This window comes from Pungitius pungitius, chromosome 16, assembly GCF_949316345.1.
Source record: "Pungitius pungitius chromosome 16, fPunPun2.1, whole genome shotgun sequence".
NCBI classification, from domain to species: domain Eukaryota; kingdom Metazoa; phylum Chordata; class Actinopteri; order Perciformes; family Gasterosteidae; genus Pungitius; species Pungitius pungitius.
The window spans coordinates 766911-786201 of NC_084915.1; the positions used below are offsets into that span (position 1 = coordinate 766911).

The 19291-nt window shown below is 42.7% G+C and overlaps 1 protein-coding gene across 1 annotated transcript; it reads left to right on the forward strand.

Moving 5' to 3' along the window:
- Positions 1 to 370: 370 nt before the first annotated feature.
- On the forward strand, positions 371 to 10441 carry exoc3l2a (exocyst complex component 3-like 2a). Its single transcript, XM_037468526.2, has 13 exons — positions 371 to 541; positions 2030 to 2583; positions 3013 to 3230; positions 3609 to 4359; positions 4458 to 4572; positions 4650 to 4760; positions 4842 to 4942; positions 5068 to 5178; positions 5261 to 5396; positions 5698 to 5820; positions 5911 to 6066; positions 6966 to 7087; positions 9587 to 10441. Exons 1-13 carry the CDS (start codon positions 449 to 451, stop codon positions 9903 to 9905), a joined length of 2910 nt encoding a protein of 969 aa, XP_037324423.2. The 5' UTR covers positions 371 to 448; the 3' UTR covers positions 9906 to 10441.
- Positions 10442 to 19291: the final 8850 nt, after the last annotated feature.

Here is a 19291-nt window from a genome sequence, read left to right on the forward strand (position 1 = left end):
AGTCCACTTAGAGTCTTCCGCTGAGGAAAATGACACTGCTGGTGCTGTGGGAATGGAATTTTGGACTCAAGGCCACTGAATCATCCACATCTCTTATAACTCACAGAAATAAGTGACACACATGCATGCATGCAAACACACTGACAGGGTGTGTGTGTGTGAAGCTGATAAACACATAAAACAACTGCACAGGAATGTCCTGTCCTGTCCTCTACTGTATGCAGTGAGAGCAATTAGACGGGTCCCGAGAGTGCAGAGGGGGCGGAGGGTCAGTGGCATGGGGAAGAGGGGGGGATGGGAGGGAGGGGGACGGGCCTTTCCTCAGGAAAACATATCACCTTCCACCACAATAGAGCCTGTCAGGAAACCACAAGCAGGCGCATTGCTCTCTGGAGTCAGAGAGTATTCATCGGACACGCTCTCACAGTCATCGCTCGCGCACACACGCATGCAACGCACTCTGCAGACCTGGCAGCCCGCACAGCACAGCACACTCCAGGATGACACTGTGCTGAAAACACTGCAAGTTCAATCTCATCGGGTAAGTGTCAACGTTCAAACGATGTTTCAGTGTGGAAAGTTAGTGGGTTTGGACACTTTCTTTACCACACACAAATGGGGTGAATGGACATTTCGTGAATGGGAATAGGACCAGATGATAAAATTACAAATACATTTGTTTGAGGTTAAGATTCTTGCCTGGCTCAGAAGATTATTTGAACTTAATAATGGCTGAATTGTTCCAAGGGTTCTATAAAGACGAAGAACCCTTAAGGGTACTCTTGTCATGTCACCTTTTTGTCATAAATGCCTTTGGTAAGCAAAACCTTGGAAAGCACCACAGACACCCTGATGGAGCACCTTATGTAGGATGGCAGTTTGGGGAAGTTTGTCCTCATTGCTATACTAAAAAAATATTGGGTATGAACAAATATGTCTAAATTCAAGCCGAAAGTATCACCAAGCCAGTTATCTGCAGACGCATATTCTATTTGTCAGGCATGTGTTCATTTGACTAACTACCTCATTTGAATTCCAGGATGTTAATTGTCCCCTTTCTGTATCCAAAGGACATTTCAAGTCAAGTCATTATTTTGAATTTGATGTCCCAACACAAAACGGACCGTTGTACCCACTATCTAAAGTGGAGCTGCTCAGTGTGCTGCAGCACAAGACTGTCTTTAGACAAGGGAGTATTCAGAACTTCACCACTGCCGAGGACTAAGAAAATGTGTATATGTGTATTCCGCTAATTCAATATTCTGACAGTGATTTGAATTTGCATCCCCACTCGCTGATTCTTTTAAGTTCATATATTGGATACAAACACAAGTTTAGGAGTTGATGTAGAATGTGAAATGCTGTAAATCCTCATTGGGTGATGACTGATATCACAAATGTCAAACAAAGAAAAGTTAATATTTTCTGTTCTCACATATAGTTAATAGCTAGATAAAGTTACATTTGAAGCAGTTTGACTGAGTTTGTTTTAAAATGGACATTACCAAATGTGAACTTTTCCTGTAAGTTGAAAAAAGACATCACTTGGGATACACTTTGTTTAATTGAAAAAAGATGAAAACGAAAGTATCTTTGGCATTTCAAGTCCAAACCGAAGCTACTCTACATTAAACCCATTAAAACAATATTACCCAAAATAGCAGGAGAAACAAAAATATTCAAAGTTGTTTTCATTATTCCGTAAAAAACAAAAAAAATTGGAATATTTCTACAAGGCTAAAGGTTTCATGTAAACACATGTTTTCTATTTGCTAAATGAAGTGCATTACGTAACAAGGTATGTGAACGGATGTTTACTCCCAGTTATATAAACTGTTTGATGGCTGCAATTTCCAATGCACTGAAAGGATGGAGTTGTGCATAGATATCATGCTTCTTTTAGTAGCAATATTGCCATATGTGTATATGTACTGTGTAACCACTGCTGAATAATGCATTTGATAATCAGTTTCTCGTATGGTCAACTTTTATGTAACTGACAAAATCTGACCATTTCCTTTTTTTGCAGTTTGGTCAAATCTTAAGTGCAACCATGCCCATTCTGAAGAAGCTCCCTGGAAGGTCCAAGAGCTGCCAAGAGTTCCCCAGAGTGAACGGTGAACTGATCTTGCCCCGACTGGACTTGAATGATCTCACTGATCTGAAGGAACTAAATGACCTGAAGGAACAGAACAGGAACTTAAACCCGTTCGAGGACGTGGACCTGTATGAGGAGGATAGGCACGGCTGCGATGTGGGCCTCATCATGGGGGAGGTCAGGGGAAACCTCCAGCTCAGGTCTTGCCGCGACGGAGAAGAGGAGGAGAACGAGGTGAATGCAGAGAGACACGGGGCCGGGAACCCCAAAGGGAAACCCCTGAGGGGCACCCTGGAGCGCATTTGTGGAGTGTCGCCCCTCAAAACCCTTGGAAAGCTTGGCAAGGGGCTGCGCATATCGGGACGCAGTGTGTGGGGGAACAACTCTCCCTACTACACACCAGGGAACTCAAACAGTCTCCCACCTGAGAGGGAGAAAAGGAAAGGACTACGCAGGAGCTCAGATGGAATTATGACCCTGCTCCGGTGAGGAGGGGTGGAGTTATATTTTACTCTATTACTGTACAATATAGATATCTATAGATATAGATAAATATTCCTTTCCAGAACCCTTGCATCCAAAATAGAAACCCCCCCCCAGATCGATTATAGTAACAGAGCCATTTTGAACAGCTGTGCATAGACCTCTATGAAGAATTAGCGTCCCAGAGGAGGAGTTAACGCGTCTGCTGGTATATATATATATATCTTATTTCCTGAGCAGTTATGTAAACCTGCAACTTGTTGATCAATGGAACCTCTTTTGTGTTCCAGTGTTATGTTTACGTTATGGTTGTGTTCCATTACTCTTTACAAATCCCCTGTACATACAAAAATCCCACGGTCTAATAGTGTGCTTTGTTTTCCGAAATAATTCATTTTCTCTTTCTCATTGCTGCTATGTATACTGTGCAGGATTACAGGGCGACGCAAGGAGGAGCGCAGAGAAAGCCTTCCCAGCGGGAACCTGAGCACAGAAGGCGAGGCGGAAGCCTCCAGGCGGCCCTCGTTCCTCAGGATGGTCAGCCTGGGAAAGCTGAAGAGGGAGTCCATGTCAGACAAGGCGTCCCAGGAGGCTGAGGAGGAAATAGAGGACGAGGAACCTTTGGTCAAAACCCGAGAGCCACTCTCAGGTAACAATAAAGGAGGCATCAGATGTACAAACTCCAGGCCAAGAGTTGATAAACCATGACTTTAAAGAATCTGTCTTTTGTGAGAAGTTCCCCTTAGACCTTAGCTCTTCCTGGTCAAGATTTGGTAGTACTTCCTCCAAATCCTAGAATATTCTAATGAGGCTGAGTCACTGGGTTCAATAACCACCAGACTGTGAAATCAGGAAATGCCCACATTTCCTCCCACCCCATTCCTCTAGAGTTTCAACCATGCTCCACAGGGAACCTCGCTAGGAGAGTGTGCAACAAATACACTGATCATCCGGTTTACTGATCAATCCTCCATTTTTTTTGCAAATAAACAAAGCTATCTTTTTGTTCTCTTCTCGCTCCCACCAGTGCTGGAGATCCTACAGTTGGTAAACAGCAGGGACCTTCTTCTGGCTGACACACACATTCAGGAGCTGGAACGAGAGTGCGAGCTGCTGTCTTTCCTTACTGGCGCAGCTGATCCCAGCCTTACCACCACCCTTATTCCCAGCTCCCCTACTAGTATGACTCCCTTCTCTTCTTCAACCTTTGATGACTCTCCCAGCTCCAATGCATCATGGGACTCAGGCCGGCGGAAGGCCAAGGACGTGGAGCTCCTGTACGAGGCCCTGCAGAGGGAGATGTGGGACGTGGTGCGCGAGTCTCTCCGCCAGCCCAGCGCCGGGCCCAACCTCGGGCTGGTGGTGTTGGTGATCCAACAGGAGGAGCATGCGGACGCAACCTGGGCCCTGAGGGAGGAGGACAAGCAAGAGGAAGAAGCCCCCCGGATCCAGCCAGGCCATCGTCCCCGGCAACTCAAGATCAAGTGGAGGCAGGCAGTGATGGAGGCAGCAGACTGGAGCCTGCCGAACCAGGCGGACACCCAGGCGGGCCAGCTGGCCTCATACCTGGAGCGACTGAGGAGTCGTATGGTTGACGACTTGGATGCAGCGAGGAGGAATGCTGTGTCCATTTACCCCGAGGAGTTCGCTTCCTTCCAGGTGTACGTGGACAGTTACCATCGAGCTGTGGCTAAACGTCTCCGGACCATCACCAGTGGGCCGCTGCAGATCACTGACGTCTATTCTTTACTGGACTGGTTCTACAACATCTACAGCAGGTAGGGGGGCTTGTCAGACAGGAAATCTCTCATGCGGTAAAGCAATGATAATTCTACAAACTGGACTTGCTTAGTAATGAGTTCTCACCTTTGACCAGGGATGTCCTAGGAATCATTGGCACAACTGCACCTATCAACTACGCTCTACTGGAGCCCATCCTGCCGCAAGACACAGTGGAGCGTCTGGAACAAGACTGCATCAGCATTGTTAGGGTGAGAAATTCTCTTTTCACAAAGTTGTTGTTCTAGATTTTAGACAGGTTTTCAATTCACGCTGGGATTTCTTTTAGGAGAAGGTGACAACTGAGTTGACTCATGTTCTGGACGAAGAAGAGAGGCGATGGGCCCAGACCCTGCACATAGAGGAGTACCAGTCACACTTAGCACGCTCAGTCATCCAGGTACGTTATCATTTTCACTGTTAAATGTCCCTTAAGCCTAAGAGGCACCGGTCTTATCATTTGTGTCTTTCTCAATTACAGAGGTTGAAAGTGGACTTGGACAGATCTACATCTGTTAACCAGTTGCTAGGGGCAAGAGTGGCTCGTTGTAGTCTCGTTGGACTGGCAGACTTTCTCTACCGGTGAGTACATGCTATCAGTGAGGCGTAAATCCATGGAGAACTATTTGTGATATTGATTACATGATTGTTCTTTTCTAGACTGTATGTGCATTCAGAGGGTTTTCAAAAAAGTTCTATGTGTCCAGTTTTCAGAGGAAGGCAGAGATGTTTCATGAGACTCAGGCAGAATTCGGAAACAGAGGGGACGGATATGTCTCCAGGACCATAGCTCTAGTCAACTGCTGCCCTCCTCTGAGGTAGATTCATAACTCAACTGAAACAAATTGTCATTGTCCGCAGCAATTTTTTGCAGCTTCCCTTTCTACTGTGTTTCTATAGATCCCTGGTGGAGCGCTGCAGGGAGTGTGACCCACAGGGCAGCGAGGAGACGGCGCAGAGAGCCAACTCCTCCCTGGACAGGATTATCAACCAGTCAGTAAGGGTCCTGACCGACAGGCAGTTTGAGCACATCAGGGTGAGTGAGCCTCATCTCAGTCCTTCAAGTCAAACTATGACCATTTAATAAAATTAGGTCAGGTTAATCCTATGGTTCAAGAAATATCTCGCAAATCAAAAAGCAGAAACCTCGCTACAGAAAAACTACTATACTTATTTTTATATTTTCCCAGAGCATTTGATTTATTGCTAACCGTCAGGATGTGAAGAGAGATACAACCCTTTAACAGAAAAGGTTTTCGAAGCAGCTGGCTATGGGGGGAGTATTTGAGTAAGTAAAAATCATGTGGTAATCAGCGCTCGGTCTGTTGTCGTTCCAGCCGTTCTTTGACAAACTGATAAAGAGAAAATGGCTAAACAACACCGAGGCCATTGAGGCCATCGAAGCTAACATTAAACAACACTTCAAAAAGTTCAGAAGGATGGACTCTCCGCCTTATCAGGTAACACTTGTTGATGGAACGGAGGTCACAGCTTTGGCTGAAGGGCCGTGTGCACCCAGTCAGTGACTGGTTGTTTTGACTGACTGATAGACCCTGGTTGGAGAAGTGCACCGGCGGGTGCTGGTCGAGTATGTCCGAGCCATCATGCGGGGACGGGTCATCTGCACATCCTCTAAGATGAGAAAGAGGATGGCTTTCCGCCTGCAGGATGAGGCCAAACAGCTGAAAGGACTCTTTAAGGATTTGGTAAGTTACGTCATTTAAGCCTAATTACCCTCCAATGAACTTTTACCACAGTACAGTCAGGACCTTTGTAGGAAAATTCAAACCCAATACATTCAAAACAGAGCTGCTGACTGTTTTTCAGGAAATCCTGAGTATCATAAACAATTCAAATTTGCTGATTCTTAAAAACACTGAGTAGAGCTGGCGCATGGAGACTCTGACCCGTCAGCTTCCTAGGTCAGGAATAATTCACACAGTGTTGATACAGTAGTGAGGTCTGAAAAATGGCTGCCGTCAGTGAGATGGAGATTGATGGACCGGGCTTACGTTAGCACTTGCCAGAGGGGGCAATTTATTGTAAAACAATTGCGCCTGACAGCCTGACGTTTGCCCGCTCTGTGTGTGCGAGTTCAAACAAGTGTCCGTCACCTCGGCTGACAACAGGAAGCTGCTGTGTTCAGGAGGAATATCCTGTTCCTGTCAGCTTGCCGGCTTTGATGTGGCTCTGGGATGGCCTTGATGGCCTCTTTTGCTGTGGAGCGGGATGAAGTGTCTGTGGAAACCGGTGGGGGGAGGTTGAAGGGTTTAGCTTTTAAGGGCTGTCTAAAAAAGTATTCTTATTTATAGCGGATGCCAAGCCAGAGAATTCTGCTTTTTTCCCTGAGTGTTTGACGGAAAAACACAACATAGAAAAACAGAGCTTTGTTATTTGCTCAGAATATCAGCAAAATGTTTGGCTTCTGGCCTTTAAAGGCATTCATCTACATTTCCTCTTCAGGCTTCTTAAAAGAACACAATTGATTGGGTGACAAGGTCAGTTGGACCAATGATAACAAACATCCAAAGTGCAATATAATGCTGATTTTTATGGCAATGAATATTTCACGCTACTAAAACTTTGTTTCCCTTTTCTCTTTCAGGAATCAAGTTCCTCTTGGTTAGACAGCATTGTCTGCCACCTAGCTGATATTATTCTTCTGGAGGACACTCCTTCCATCCAGATGGAGGTGGCGGTCCTGGTGAAAGAGTTTCCAGATATAAGGTGATTGGTTTAGCAAATGAACAATGCTTGGCCATTTCTGTTACAACTAGGAAGCAGCTCCTCTCCCTACTTCACCCACAAAGGCCCCACCTTTAATGCCTAGTGATACACATTCACGATGCTGTTTTTGGCGCACTTCCAAAGCTTGGAAAAGTAAGACGATGTGTGTTTTTTTTTTGGTCACAATGGATCAAAACAAGGAAAAGCAGTGCGGAAACATATCTACATTAACGTTGCTATTTTTGGAGAGGGGAGCGGGTCTGTTTTGAGAATGGATGAGGCCTCGAGGGGACGGGGAAAGAGGGGTAGGTGGGGGGGGGGGGGGGGGGGGGGGTAGTATATTCCAGCCCAAAGAGGGCTGTTTGTGCACAAAGGTGACGGTTGGCAAGTCATGACCGCGGCTGACGCACAACTCTCAGCAGAGCAGACAGGAAGCTTCTGCCGAGTACTTCCTGTTCCTGCCACCCTCCAGGAGACAGACTGGTGCCACACTTGGAATCAAAGAGGGAGAGGTGTGGAAGAGGAGGGCAAAACATGATAGTTCAGAACTGGAGACATTCTAACTCCCCGCTTGACTCACCCGGCAGGCATTTTAGGAGATCAAAGCCTGCCGGCCGTTCTTGAGTTTTTATGGGTGCTTTGTTAAACTATGGCAGAGTCCTGGACATAATGCGGTGCCTACACACAGGCATACGAGTCAGCACTTCCAACCCAGAGCCTTTTTATGCAACGACAACTGCCAACTCAAATGCTCTGTACATTAGTCGTAAGCCAAGCTTTTGGATCCTAGTATCTTGACGGTTACCAAAATGTAAGACTGCATTTCTTCCAAATATAAAATATCAACATCAATCAAAAGGGATTGTTCTAGACAACTCTCTCAAATAGCATTTTTGCTCCACCAGTTCCCTCAATGTACTTTTAAGTTGATTTGCTGAAAATATAGTCAATGGTTAATACATTTTGAATAGATTTAAACTGTTTTACCGCATAAATACGCCTGTATATACCCCTCTTCTAAAGCCTTGATCTTTCTTGAACACAATTATCTGGATCATCATTAGAAAAATAGTCCTCATTTAATGCGACGGTGACCGAAAACCACGTGACCTAGGTGTAGTCTTATTGCCTAACGTCTGACCTGGTGGCATTAAAATATCAGAAGTAAATGGTGTTGAACAAAATGTGTTAGTATCATAAATGTTTCTTTACCATCGTCTGAAAACCAAAATCATATGGAAAAATTCCTTTGACTTTTTAATAAATGCAATAATAACTTTCTGGTTGGCTTACAAATTGATGTCATCTGTGATGCACTTTTTATATTTATCGTTAGTAGGCCAGCTCAAGGGCCAGTTGTAGTTATCACGTGCCCAAAGGAGCAAGTGAGTAGACGTACCATAAAGAGTCTGCTTTGACCTATTTGAACTTAAACATAACGTATTTAACTAACGTAATTTATGTAACATTGCTAACTTACGCTCATAACCCAGTATATGAAACAAACATGCTTATTCAAACCCAACCACGATCTTTTCCTGAACAGCACTAAGGCAAACAACCTGGTCTTTTGTTCTGGTATCTCGATATGTTGGATTTGGAACCTTGATTCAAACGTAGCACATATTTTATAGTGAAAGGCAATGTGGCATGGTCCTACAGATGTTGTTGTTTAGAAGACTTCTGTGAGCAAAAAAATAACAAAAAGAGAATTATAAACAAATTAACCTTTGGTAATGATTTATTAAAGCAATAAGGTACCAGAGGCTGTACTTTATAATGTAACAGTTCCAAATGTTACATTATTGAATATAAAGTACTCCCGCAAGTACCTTATTGCTTTTATAACACGTTTACCAGCGAAATTATAAGTGGTAAGAAAATATCTGTCTTTCAACACTAACTAGTTGTAGCCACCAAACATTGTGTATCACATTTCATCATTTTAGGGGAAAAATAGTCCCCGTACGTGCATGTAAGCAGCATTGGGTCCCGCTCCATCTCATTCATTCACATCGCTCATGACGTCCACCTTAATTGCCCAGTTGTGAATCCCGCATTGCCTGAAAACGATCATTTGTGGGATTTCCGTTTTTTTTCCAGCGATTCCCACCGAGCTAAAAGCTAAAAAGTCAACTGTCGCACAAAATCTAACCTGGTACTTTGAGTGTACACTGATATGGACCGCTCTGGTCAATGTGAACAGCAACTGTTCCGCTCAATAATGTGCACCCCGTGACTCACTCTCAACGAATGCCAACGCTGGATTTCATATACCCGTGTAATAATAAACATTTAAATCTGTACTAAAAGTGGAACCAAATGCTCTGCAAGTGGAAAAGAACAGAACATTTGGTTCCACTTTTGGCAAAGGCTACGACTGAGACAGATGCCACTGTTGACTCAAAGGCATGACACACTTTAACGACACCAAGCAGACCCAATTTCCATTAACACCCGTCTAACCCCTTTTCCTCTCTTTAACCTTCCTCCCAACAGGAAGAAGCACGTCTCCACCCTGCTGAACATAAGAGGGATGATGCGGCAGGCCGAGCGCCAGGAGATCCTCAACATCGTTAAAGACTTTGAGTGCCGCAGCGCTCTGATGTGTCGGGACCGCGCCCTCTTCTCTGACATCCCCATTACCTCGGAGGTGCACTGCATTAGCCTGGGCATCCTCCGCCTCGCCATGACAGTCTCCAACTGGTTCTCAGAGCACCGTCCCAGACGGGGCAGAAAGAGGGGCAGAGGGCCGATGCCTCAAACCGCCGAGGGCCAAAACATGGAAGATGTGAATAAACACCAAAGAGAGGACTAGCAGCTGGTGTTTGTGTAAGGAGAGCGTTCACAGGCCGTGAAGATGGCGATGAGATGTACATGCACCTTGACCACAAACTGATTGCAGCAAATATTGTTGCCAGAAACTTGAGCTCAGGTACTGCTCGTATACTGTACACACTCACTGACATTTCTCTCTCCCCACACGTGCATTTTTAAAAATGTGAAACAGTCTTGGCAGTGTGACAATCACAATGGTTTTTTTTATGCTGCTCTAGACATCTATGGAAGCTAACAAGTGGTATCAAATATCCGGAGATGTTACTCATTCAGTCTCTTTTAGCTTTTTCTTACCCCCACCCCTACCCCACCACATTATGTCATTGCAGAAAGAAAGATACAAAAAACATTTATTTACCCAACCATATATACCCACCCTCTGGTATAAAGACAACATGTATGCAAGTATATATTGTAGTGTATGGACATGGAAAGGTTGTGAACTCTCACTGTGAATGAATTGGATCTGTTGCTGGAAACATAATAAAAGCCCATTTGCTGGGTAGACTAAACAGACTCTGCTGCCCCATCATTGTCTTACTGCCAAATCTTTGAAAGTGGCACATTGAATTGTCTCATTCTGCTTACTTCTAACTTTAGGTGCCCCTGAACATAGGAGCGCCAGACACTACGTCTACATTTGGGTTAAACAAAGGCACTGTCGCAGGCAGATGTGAACTTTGTGTCTTCATTGTTTGTATTGAAGACTTGGCCGCTTTGTTCTGAGATCTTGAAATATTGGGCTCCGTTGCGGCTGCTGTGTGACGTTCTAACCCCTGCAAAAGGAGCGTATGGGGTCACGCTCCCCGAGGCCAACAGCGGGATGTTTTTGGATAAACAAAGATTTCCTGTTGTCTACCGAGGTGCAAACGGATGCTTTTATTGGAACCAAGTTTACGTTATACTCTAGGAGGGAACATCCTCTCTGCTGTTCAGTGCTCACCGCAAAAGCAGCCGAGGAAGCTACTGGTCGGCTTCTTGTCCGGCCTGTGAGTGAGTGGCTGACTGCAGGGGAACAGAGAGAACTGCTGTCCACGACTGGTGGTCGAACACAGTGACCACAACATGGTAAAGTCTGGTCATGTGGTTGGTTACCTCCTCGTCCCCCCTCGGCAGATCAAGGAACGTATTAAATGCTGCCGTTTTTTGTTAAGCCATTTCAGTGTACCACCCTGTGATGAAGCAGAAGCAGCAGAATGAAGCACATAAATTACAAATAAATGATCAATTACATCAGTGTATTTTTCCTTTGACGATCGGGGCGGCGCGGTGGGGGTGGAGGGTGAGGCGGGGGCACAGCCAGCATGACAGCGACTGTGCATGGGTTTGAACCGTTCTGTTATCCTCACAAATGGCAAAGTCAACCGACCTTGTGCCTTTTCTTCCAATGTGTACAGTTGAAACCAGAAGATTACATACACTGTGCAAAAAGACACACTCTCACTCTTAAATCAGACTTAACCTCTCCTGTTTCTGGTGTCTGTTAGGATTACCAAAATTGAACTTTTTCTAAATGTCACAATAATGGTAGCATTGTCTTAGAACTGCATGACTGCAGCACTGGTGTAACGGAGTCAGGTGTGTTGGCCGCCTCGCTCGCACACGCCTTTTCAGATCTGCCCACATTTTTTCGATGGGATTCAGGTCAGGGTTTTGTCATGGCCACTCTAGAACATTGACTTTGTTGTCCTCAAGCCACTTTTTAACTACTTTGGCAGTACTCTTAGGGTCATTGTCTATTTGGAAGACCCATTCGCGCCACAAGTTTTAGCTTCCTGGCTGATGTCCTGAGATGTTGCCTTAATATTTCAAGGGTAATGTTCTTTCTTCTCTCTTCATATTTTATGAAGAGCTCCAGTTCCTGCTGCAGCAAAACAGCCCCACAACATGATGCTGCCACCTCCATGCTTCACAGTTGCGATGGTGTTTTCAGATATACAAGCTTCCCCATTTGTCCTCCAAATGTAATGGTGGTCATTATGACCAAACAGCTCCACTTTAGTTTCAGACCACAGGTCATGTCTCCAGAAGTTAAGGTCTTTGTCTCTGTGTCTTTTTGCAAACTGTAATCTGTCTTTTTTATGTTTCCTTCTTGCTGAGGAGCCTTTCAGCCCATGTCGGTGCAGGACTTGTTCTACTGTGGATAACGACACTTTCTTTCCAGCTTCAGCTATTATCTTCACAAGGTCTTTAGCGTTTGTTCTGGGATTGATTTGCACATGTGGTACCAAAACACGTTCATCTCTGGGACACAGAGTCTGTCTCCTTCCTTAGCGGTGTGATGGCTGGACATTCCCATGTTTATACTTGCGTATCATTGTTTGCACAGATGAACGTGGCACCTTCAAGCATCTGGAAATTGCACCCAAGCATGAACCAGACTTGTGGAGCTCCACGATTCTCTCCCTGATTTCTTGGCTGATTTCTTTGGACTTTCCCATGATTTCAACCAAAGGAAGCACAGGGTTTGAGGTGGGGCCTTAAAATCCCCAGGTGTGCCTCCAATTACTCACATGTTGTCAGTTAACCTATCAGGAGCTTCAAAAGCCATGACATCATCATCTGGGCTTGCCCACGTTGTTTAAAGACATTTGACCTTGAATAAAGTAACGAAAAATTCTCTAAAATATACTCTTTCTCATTATTGTGACATTTAGCAAAAGTTAAATAATTTTGGTAAACCTAACGCACCTGAAACAGGAGAGGTTTAGTCTGATTTAACTTTGGACAGTGAGAAAAAAAGTGTTATGTGTCTTTTTGCACAGTGTATGTGCCTCTGCTGTATCATGTGATTCCCAAGTTAGATGGGACTTCACTGTGTGTTTATATTGAAATGCGTGATCAAGATTTCTCTAAAAAAAATGTAAATATGGACAATAGAAATGTTGAAAACCTGTACAATGAACAAGATATTTACTCAATTTACTTTTTTTATGTTTGACTCTATAATTACATTACATATTTTGAAGAAAATTATCCCAGTGCCCTAATGATTGATCTTCTTTGAATGCATTATACCCGACACTGCAAGATTAAAACCTTTTTTCCCTTATTTAATCATCTTCTGATATGATTAGGAATGATGGCCATTTGCTCAGAGGGGAGTTATTCTTACTAGTGTTCTTGTTTTGTGAAACAACGCGTCTCACTTCTTGTTATGTTCCCCGTTAAATATCTATGACTGTCCATCAAGCAATGCATCCAGTCCTGAAGCCACTTCCTCCTATTGACATGTGTGTGCTACATATAACCATCGTGTACACTTGTGAATGTGCCACGAGGAGAAAAACATCCTAGACTTTCTCCATCCAGAGTTTCTTTAAGACATTTGGCTGCTACCCTTAATAGAGCTTAGATAGCTCTGACCCTGAGGTCAACCACGCACATGTTCTTACTTTCAAAGAGTTCCCTGAATTTGTGGAACAGAACAGGAAGTAGGTTAAGTGAAATTGGCATGGGGAGAATGTTAATTTTGGCTGCGTGGCTTCTGGGTAATATGCATGTCTGAGGACATTATCAGACATTCTTTTGTCGAGGCAGATTCGTTGTTTTCCAGGTAACTCAGACGGGGATTACCATCTAAGGAGGGAAGGTAGGACCGAGGGCCAAACTCTTGGAGGTTTCCCTCGATCAGGCCGATGGAGGTGGAGTGGCTCAGTGTATCACAATGCAATCCCTGGGAAGCACTCCCCGGCTTCCTTTCATTAACGTAGCTCTGCGATGGAAAACACATCTGGCAGTATTCTGGCTGTTTGTTTTCGGAAGCAAGCCGGGCCCTGTCTTTGTTCACACTGTCATGCAGTTTCTGTGGTTCCACTCGTTTCTGTTTGTTTGCCTCTCCTGCAGCCGAAATAATGTTCAATTAATTAAACTGCTGTGGCTGAGAGGGGCACTTGTCTCAGGTCAGTTCTGTTCAGTTGTCTACCTCTCTGGCTTAAGACCAAACACATATGCACATAGCCGAACTCTGGGCCGTATATGGCCGCTTAAAGAAATATTGGGCTCATAATCACCATTTAGACAATCAGGATATTAGCCATGTCCACTTCCAAGTGGACCACCGCTTGGATAAAGAATTAGTGCAAATGAAAAGCTTTACACTTTTTAACTTCTGATAATGCCCACAATATACATAATATTAGATATTAGATCGATCTATATATCTATAAAAAGGCCCAAATCATCTTTGATGGATGTAGGTCAGAATGAGCAATTTCCTTCACTTGCAGATACCCTCTCCTTTGACAACTCGCATGATGCATCTGAGATGTAACCATCAAGAAGCATCCGATGCAGAAAATAACGTCATTAACATTGTCCTTTTTTATTATTAGTTAGGCCTAACTTTGAGTGCAACAGATTGTTGATTCACTGGTCACTATTTGTGTCTCAGACAACATGCGGTAACATAGTAGCGTGCTGAAATAATTATGAACTAACTGCTTTTTGGAAGCTAGGAAGTTAGGAAGAACTTTGGAACGTGGCTGTAAAGTTCTCCACTTTCACAAAAACCACAACATGTAATGTTTGACATGTTTTTAAGGTTTAAGTGTTTTTAGGAATGTTTTTCTTAAGCAATTTAGAATCTGCCGTTTATATCCTCCATGACACAAAAGTGTACTAAAGGTCCAAATGGCAAAATATTTTAAACACCTAGTATACTCACAGACTCCATCCTTATTTAAAAAAATGAAGAATTCTCAGTGAAACGGATGTTAGACCCGTGTTATCTTCTGTACTCTGATGCATCTACCGTGAACCTGATTATCGAGCATCGTACAGTTATAAGAGGGATTTATAACCATTGTGTTTGAGTAGACCACTGAAAAGTTGGCATAGAATGTAGCAGAGGACTGTGGCTTTACACCACACAAATCCTATTATATTGAAAGGATTAACCCGCCACACTCTGCCTCCGATTGGCTTATTCTTACGTTGAACCTAACGTATCTCATTCCTCATGTCTAAACATAACAAACCCAACTAATGAAGACAGTAGTGCTAGCCAATGAGAGGCAAGGAATGGTTATTCATGATATGACATGATAAGCACGACGTCATATCATTATTCGATGTTGACATGAAAATATATGAAACTCAATTATTCCTTGGTAAATGTTTTAGTGCACATATTGTTAACTAAATAGCATTTTTGTAATGTAATGGCATGTTTTTTAATGAAATTAGTGGAATTCCCCATCTGTCTAACACAGTCTTGGTGACATAGCCTGGGTGATTTTTGGTGTTGCCCTGTCAGTCATTCAGAAAAGGCTCCTTCGTTTCTCAGTTATGTAAGCACTATGGAATGACTCGTTGTGACATGACCCATCAGGGAAGGATTCAATTGAGAGAACCTTCTGTCCTCTCACAATGTCCAGTCTACACCTTCTGTCAGGATGGCTGCCCACTTGAACCAAAACAATGGTGCACTTCGTCACTCCTGATGGGATATCCTGATTTATGTTATCTGAGCGGATCCATCAAGTGGATCTTTATTTAGCGACGAGGAGGCGCAGGACCCTGCCTGCCGGTGCCCACTCTACTCCAGATTGAACAGACACGCCAACCTGTTTGTTTTGTTATCAGCCGTCACATTGATTCATCGTTCCAAAGCCCCAGACGCAGACGGAGCGGAGGAAGTTGAGCTTTGTTTTAAGAAAGGACCACAATCTAAAATAAACTGGAACACTATCTTAAATCGTTTCTCATTCACTAAAATTTCTCAGCAAAACAAGCCTTTTATTTTTTCCAAATGCGGATATGCTTGATTTGTGCTAAAAGTCATCCTAGGTGGATGCAGTGATATAAATATTTCTTCTCAGGTCTCCACTGGCCTGATGCCACTTACACTGTAAACATCCCAACCTGTGGGGTTATTTGTTTTCCTTTGTTTAAACTATTTTGACGTCTATATAATAGTGAGGAAAAAAACAGGGGAGGCGTTGTCCTGAATGTCTGTATTTATGCAAGCACATCCCCTGGCCTCACAGAATCAGCCAACGTCAATCAACCGGTGATGCAGCGATAAACAAGACATTGAAAAGCTCCAAACTCCAGGTGGTGGCTCTCGAGAGGGCAGCTAGTCAGTCGCGGTGTCTTTCAGCCCGTTGCCTGGTTGATGGAGTAGGGTATTGATGGTGTGGCACAACATTTTTTTGATATTCCCGATCACTTGTGACTTCAGTCCAATTGTAAAGAACTCCATGAGAAAATGACTCTACTTCTCACTTGATTTATTGTAATGAAATCACCCAACTCAGGGCTTTAAAACGGCAGTTACCTCAAACCACAAACCAATGGGTGACCCCACAACGACTACGTCCAGGCCTCATATATAGTCTATGGTTGACATATTTGCAACACTCACAATGATATTAACTCTTAAATTTAGCACACAAAGAGTAGTATTTGCCCAAAGTGCCCATGGTTGTTTGGTTGTTGGCTGTTCTGCTCCACACGAGAACACCTTCCATTGCATTCACTTGAGCACTCAATCTTCACCGGGATTTCCTTGCTATCCTTCAGCTTTGTCTGTTCTTGTCAGTGACGGAGGGTTGTGTCCTCTCCAGCTCGGAACAAGAGGTTAAAAATACACGAGAGGCAAAAGACAAGAGAGAGTGACGATGACAGTGACTGACTGTGCTGTCAGATGTTTTCACGGAAAACAGGGTGGACATGCGGACATCCTTAAAGGCTGTGTACTTGTAAGGGACACTCTAAAAAGCCCAGCTTCAAATTTGTTATCCTAAAACATTTTTTTTAAGTCAACAAATACCTTTGAAAAAAGTTGAACTAACTCAAAATGTCATCTTTACTATAAGTAGTGCAATCCACTGAAATCTTTAAGTAGATAAAACTTAGTATATTAATTGGACGTCTTCTGAGGTAACTAAGGCCAGTGGGTATGCATGTATGTGAGTAAACACACACACACACACATATATAAATGTACATACATACATACACACATACATACATTTCATGCATGTTTTTGTTCTTGACTAGTTAGTGAGCGAACCCATTTTTTCAATGAAAGGGTTAACATTAACATGTTCACAACGTAACAGACTTTTAACGTGTTCATAACTTAATGTGTATTCATTAAACGATGATCCGAACCTTCCGGTTTGCCTTAACGTCAGGGTTCTCAAAAATACCAAACCAAAATACAAATTGGTCTATCATCAATGTGGTGTTCTTCCCCTTTTCTACTGTGGTCAGCACACATTTTTTATTTCATGTCCAATTGTTATTTTTCAGACAACTGATGTGCTTGCCCACAGAAAGTCTACCTTTATTTGTAAGGAGCCGGACGGGCTGCTGAAGAACTGTCTTGTAGGACTAATGTGGCAATGTTTTAGTTTTTAAAATTTGCATTAAAATTGTATTGTTAACAGAATGGGAAGGTAAAAAATGAGAACTTTAAAAAGAAGGTGATTGTTGATTATACTTTCTGTATGCTGTTTTTTTTTTGTCAGTTCATGTAGGATTTAGACTGATGTAATTACTACGAGTGAAGACAAATGAGACATTTTCATGGATAATGTTTAGTTAGGAGAAAACCACCTATTGTGACGCTTCGAGTTTAAATACTCTTAAATGCTGTTCTTAAAGTTTTCCAGCCAAAGCAGTGTATACTTTTAAATTTAAAAATGGAGGCAGCATAGGAAAGGATTTTTAGTATACTTGGCAGTGAAATTTGATAAGTTGAGAAAACTTGATAGTTAAGCAGCCAGCTGGAAAGCTACTTTTAAGTTTACTCAACATGAAGTGCTCTGGATGGATGTTTTTAATCTTAAAGAACACACATTATCAAGATCCTCCAATTTATTTTTGTAAGTGTTCTGAACTTAAGTACCTGAGAAGATGTGACTATCAAATGAAATATTTATATACGTTTAATTAGTAAGGTCTGAATAATAATAACATTGACTAACTAGCACTTTGAGCAAACTTCTTATTGCAAATTTACACAATATATTATCCATTAGTTGAGTTAAACATAAACATACAAACATAAAAACCTTGCAGCTGGTTGCTTAACTATTTTAAGTATTCTCAACCTTTTTTTTAGAGTGTAGACGCCTCACCTTTGGTCCCTGGGAGGAATTTCTGCACAAATACGGTCATAGCATCTGATGGAAAGGAAATGGCAGAAGATAACGTTTTAATACACTCAACCTTGGCTTGCATTTGAATGTAATTGATGTGAAAAATGAAAACCCTTTGGGGTAACAGCCTGTCTGGCTGTGCTATCGCGACTCAATCAATGGAGAAGATTTTTACACAAAAATGTCCCTGAATATTTTCCCAATGATGACATTTTTTAGTTCGGGAGTGTTTCTGTCAGCAAACAAAAGCAATCTGCCGTTTTTCGTGAACAAGACTCCCCCGGGTTGTATTGTCGTGGTGTCCCCTACCTGCCAGCAAATTGTCTGTTCCTGCCGCTAGCAGCAAATTTATTGGCCCAGGCCATTTGAGAGAACGGAAACTACTTTGCATGGCAAAGAACAAGTCTGGGAGCTGAACAATGGTTACCCTTGTGAAATATGGCAACAGGGTCTCACCTCTGACTCCGTGTGCCTTCTCCACCTTCATGTTTGCGTAAGCAGGTTGTGTTCTGTACCCGATCAGGAAGAGGTGCTGCAGGAAATCCAAATCTGAGGTAGGATTTAAGAGTAAACTTACAATGTTTGGACCCCAAAAGAGAGCTTATCTGGTTGAGATAAAGAGAAGGAACCGAGTGTGAACTGTTGCCCAGAATCCACAATGAGCAAAAATGTACAACCCCGGATCTCTGATTGGATAACTTGTTATTTCCACATGTTGGGAGGTTATGCTGACCGACGGCATCAACTGCTAATTGTGCTCAAATGAAGCTATACCAATTATAATTACATTATGAAATAATAGACATATTAAAGATGAAATAAATGTATTAGAGGAAGTCATTGATATACATTTTAGGGATATGTTACGTGTGAGGTGAAAAATATTGAAATAGATTTCTTCACTCTCTACTGTATACAAATGTAAGAATTAAACCTTTCAATATATTTCATTATTTTGACTTGCGATCCTAGCAGTGCAAGAAGAACTTTGATAAAGTTTATAATACAACAAAATAAACTAAATTATTAATTACAGTAACGTAATATTTTCATACAAATAATTTAGTTAATTATTTATATATAATAGTTAATTACATACTGAACATTGCTGTATTGTTATTATCCATACATGCATCATTTTAATATTGAAGCTACTTTTAGCTGCTTCATATACTGTTGGAGCCTTTTTTTAAGAGACCGTACAAGCTGAAAAACAACTAGATTCTCTTTTAAGCTTTTTTGGATGTAATTACTT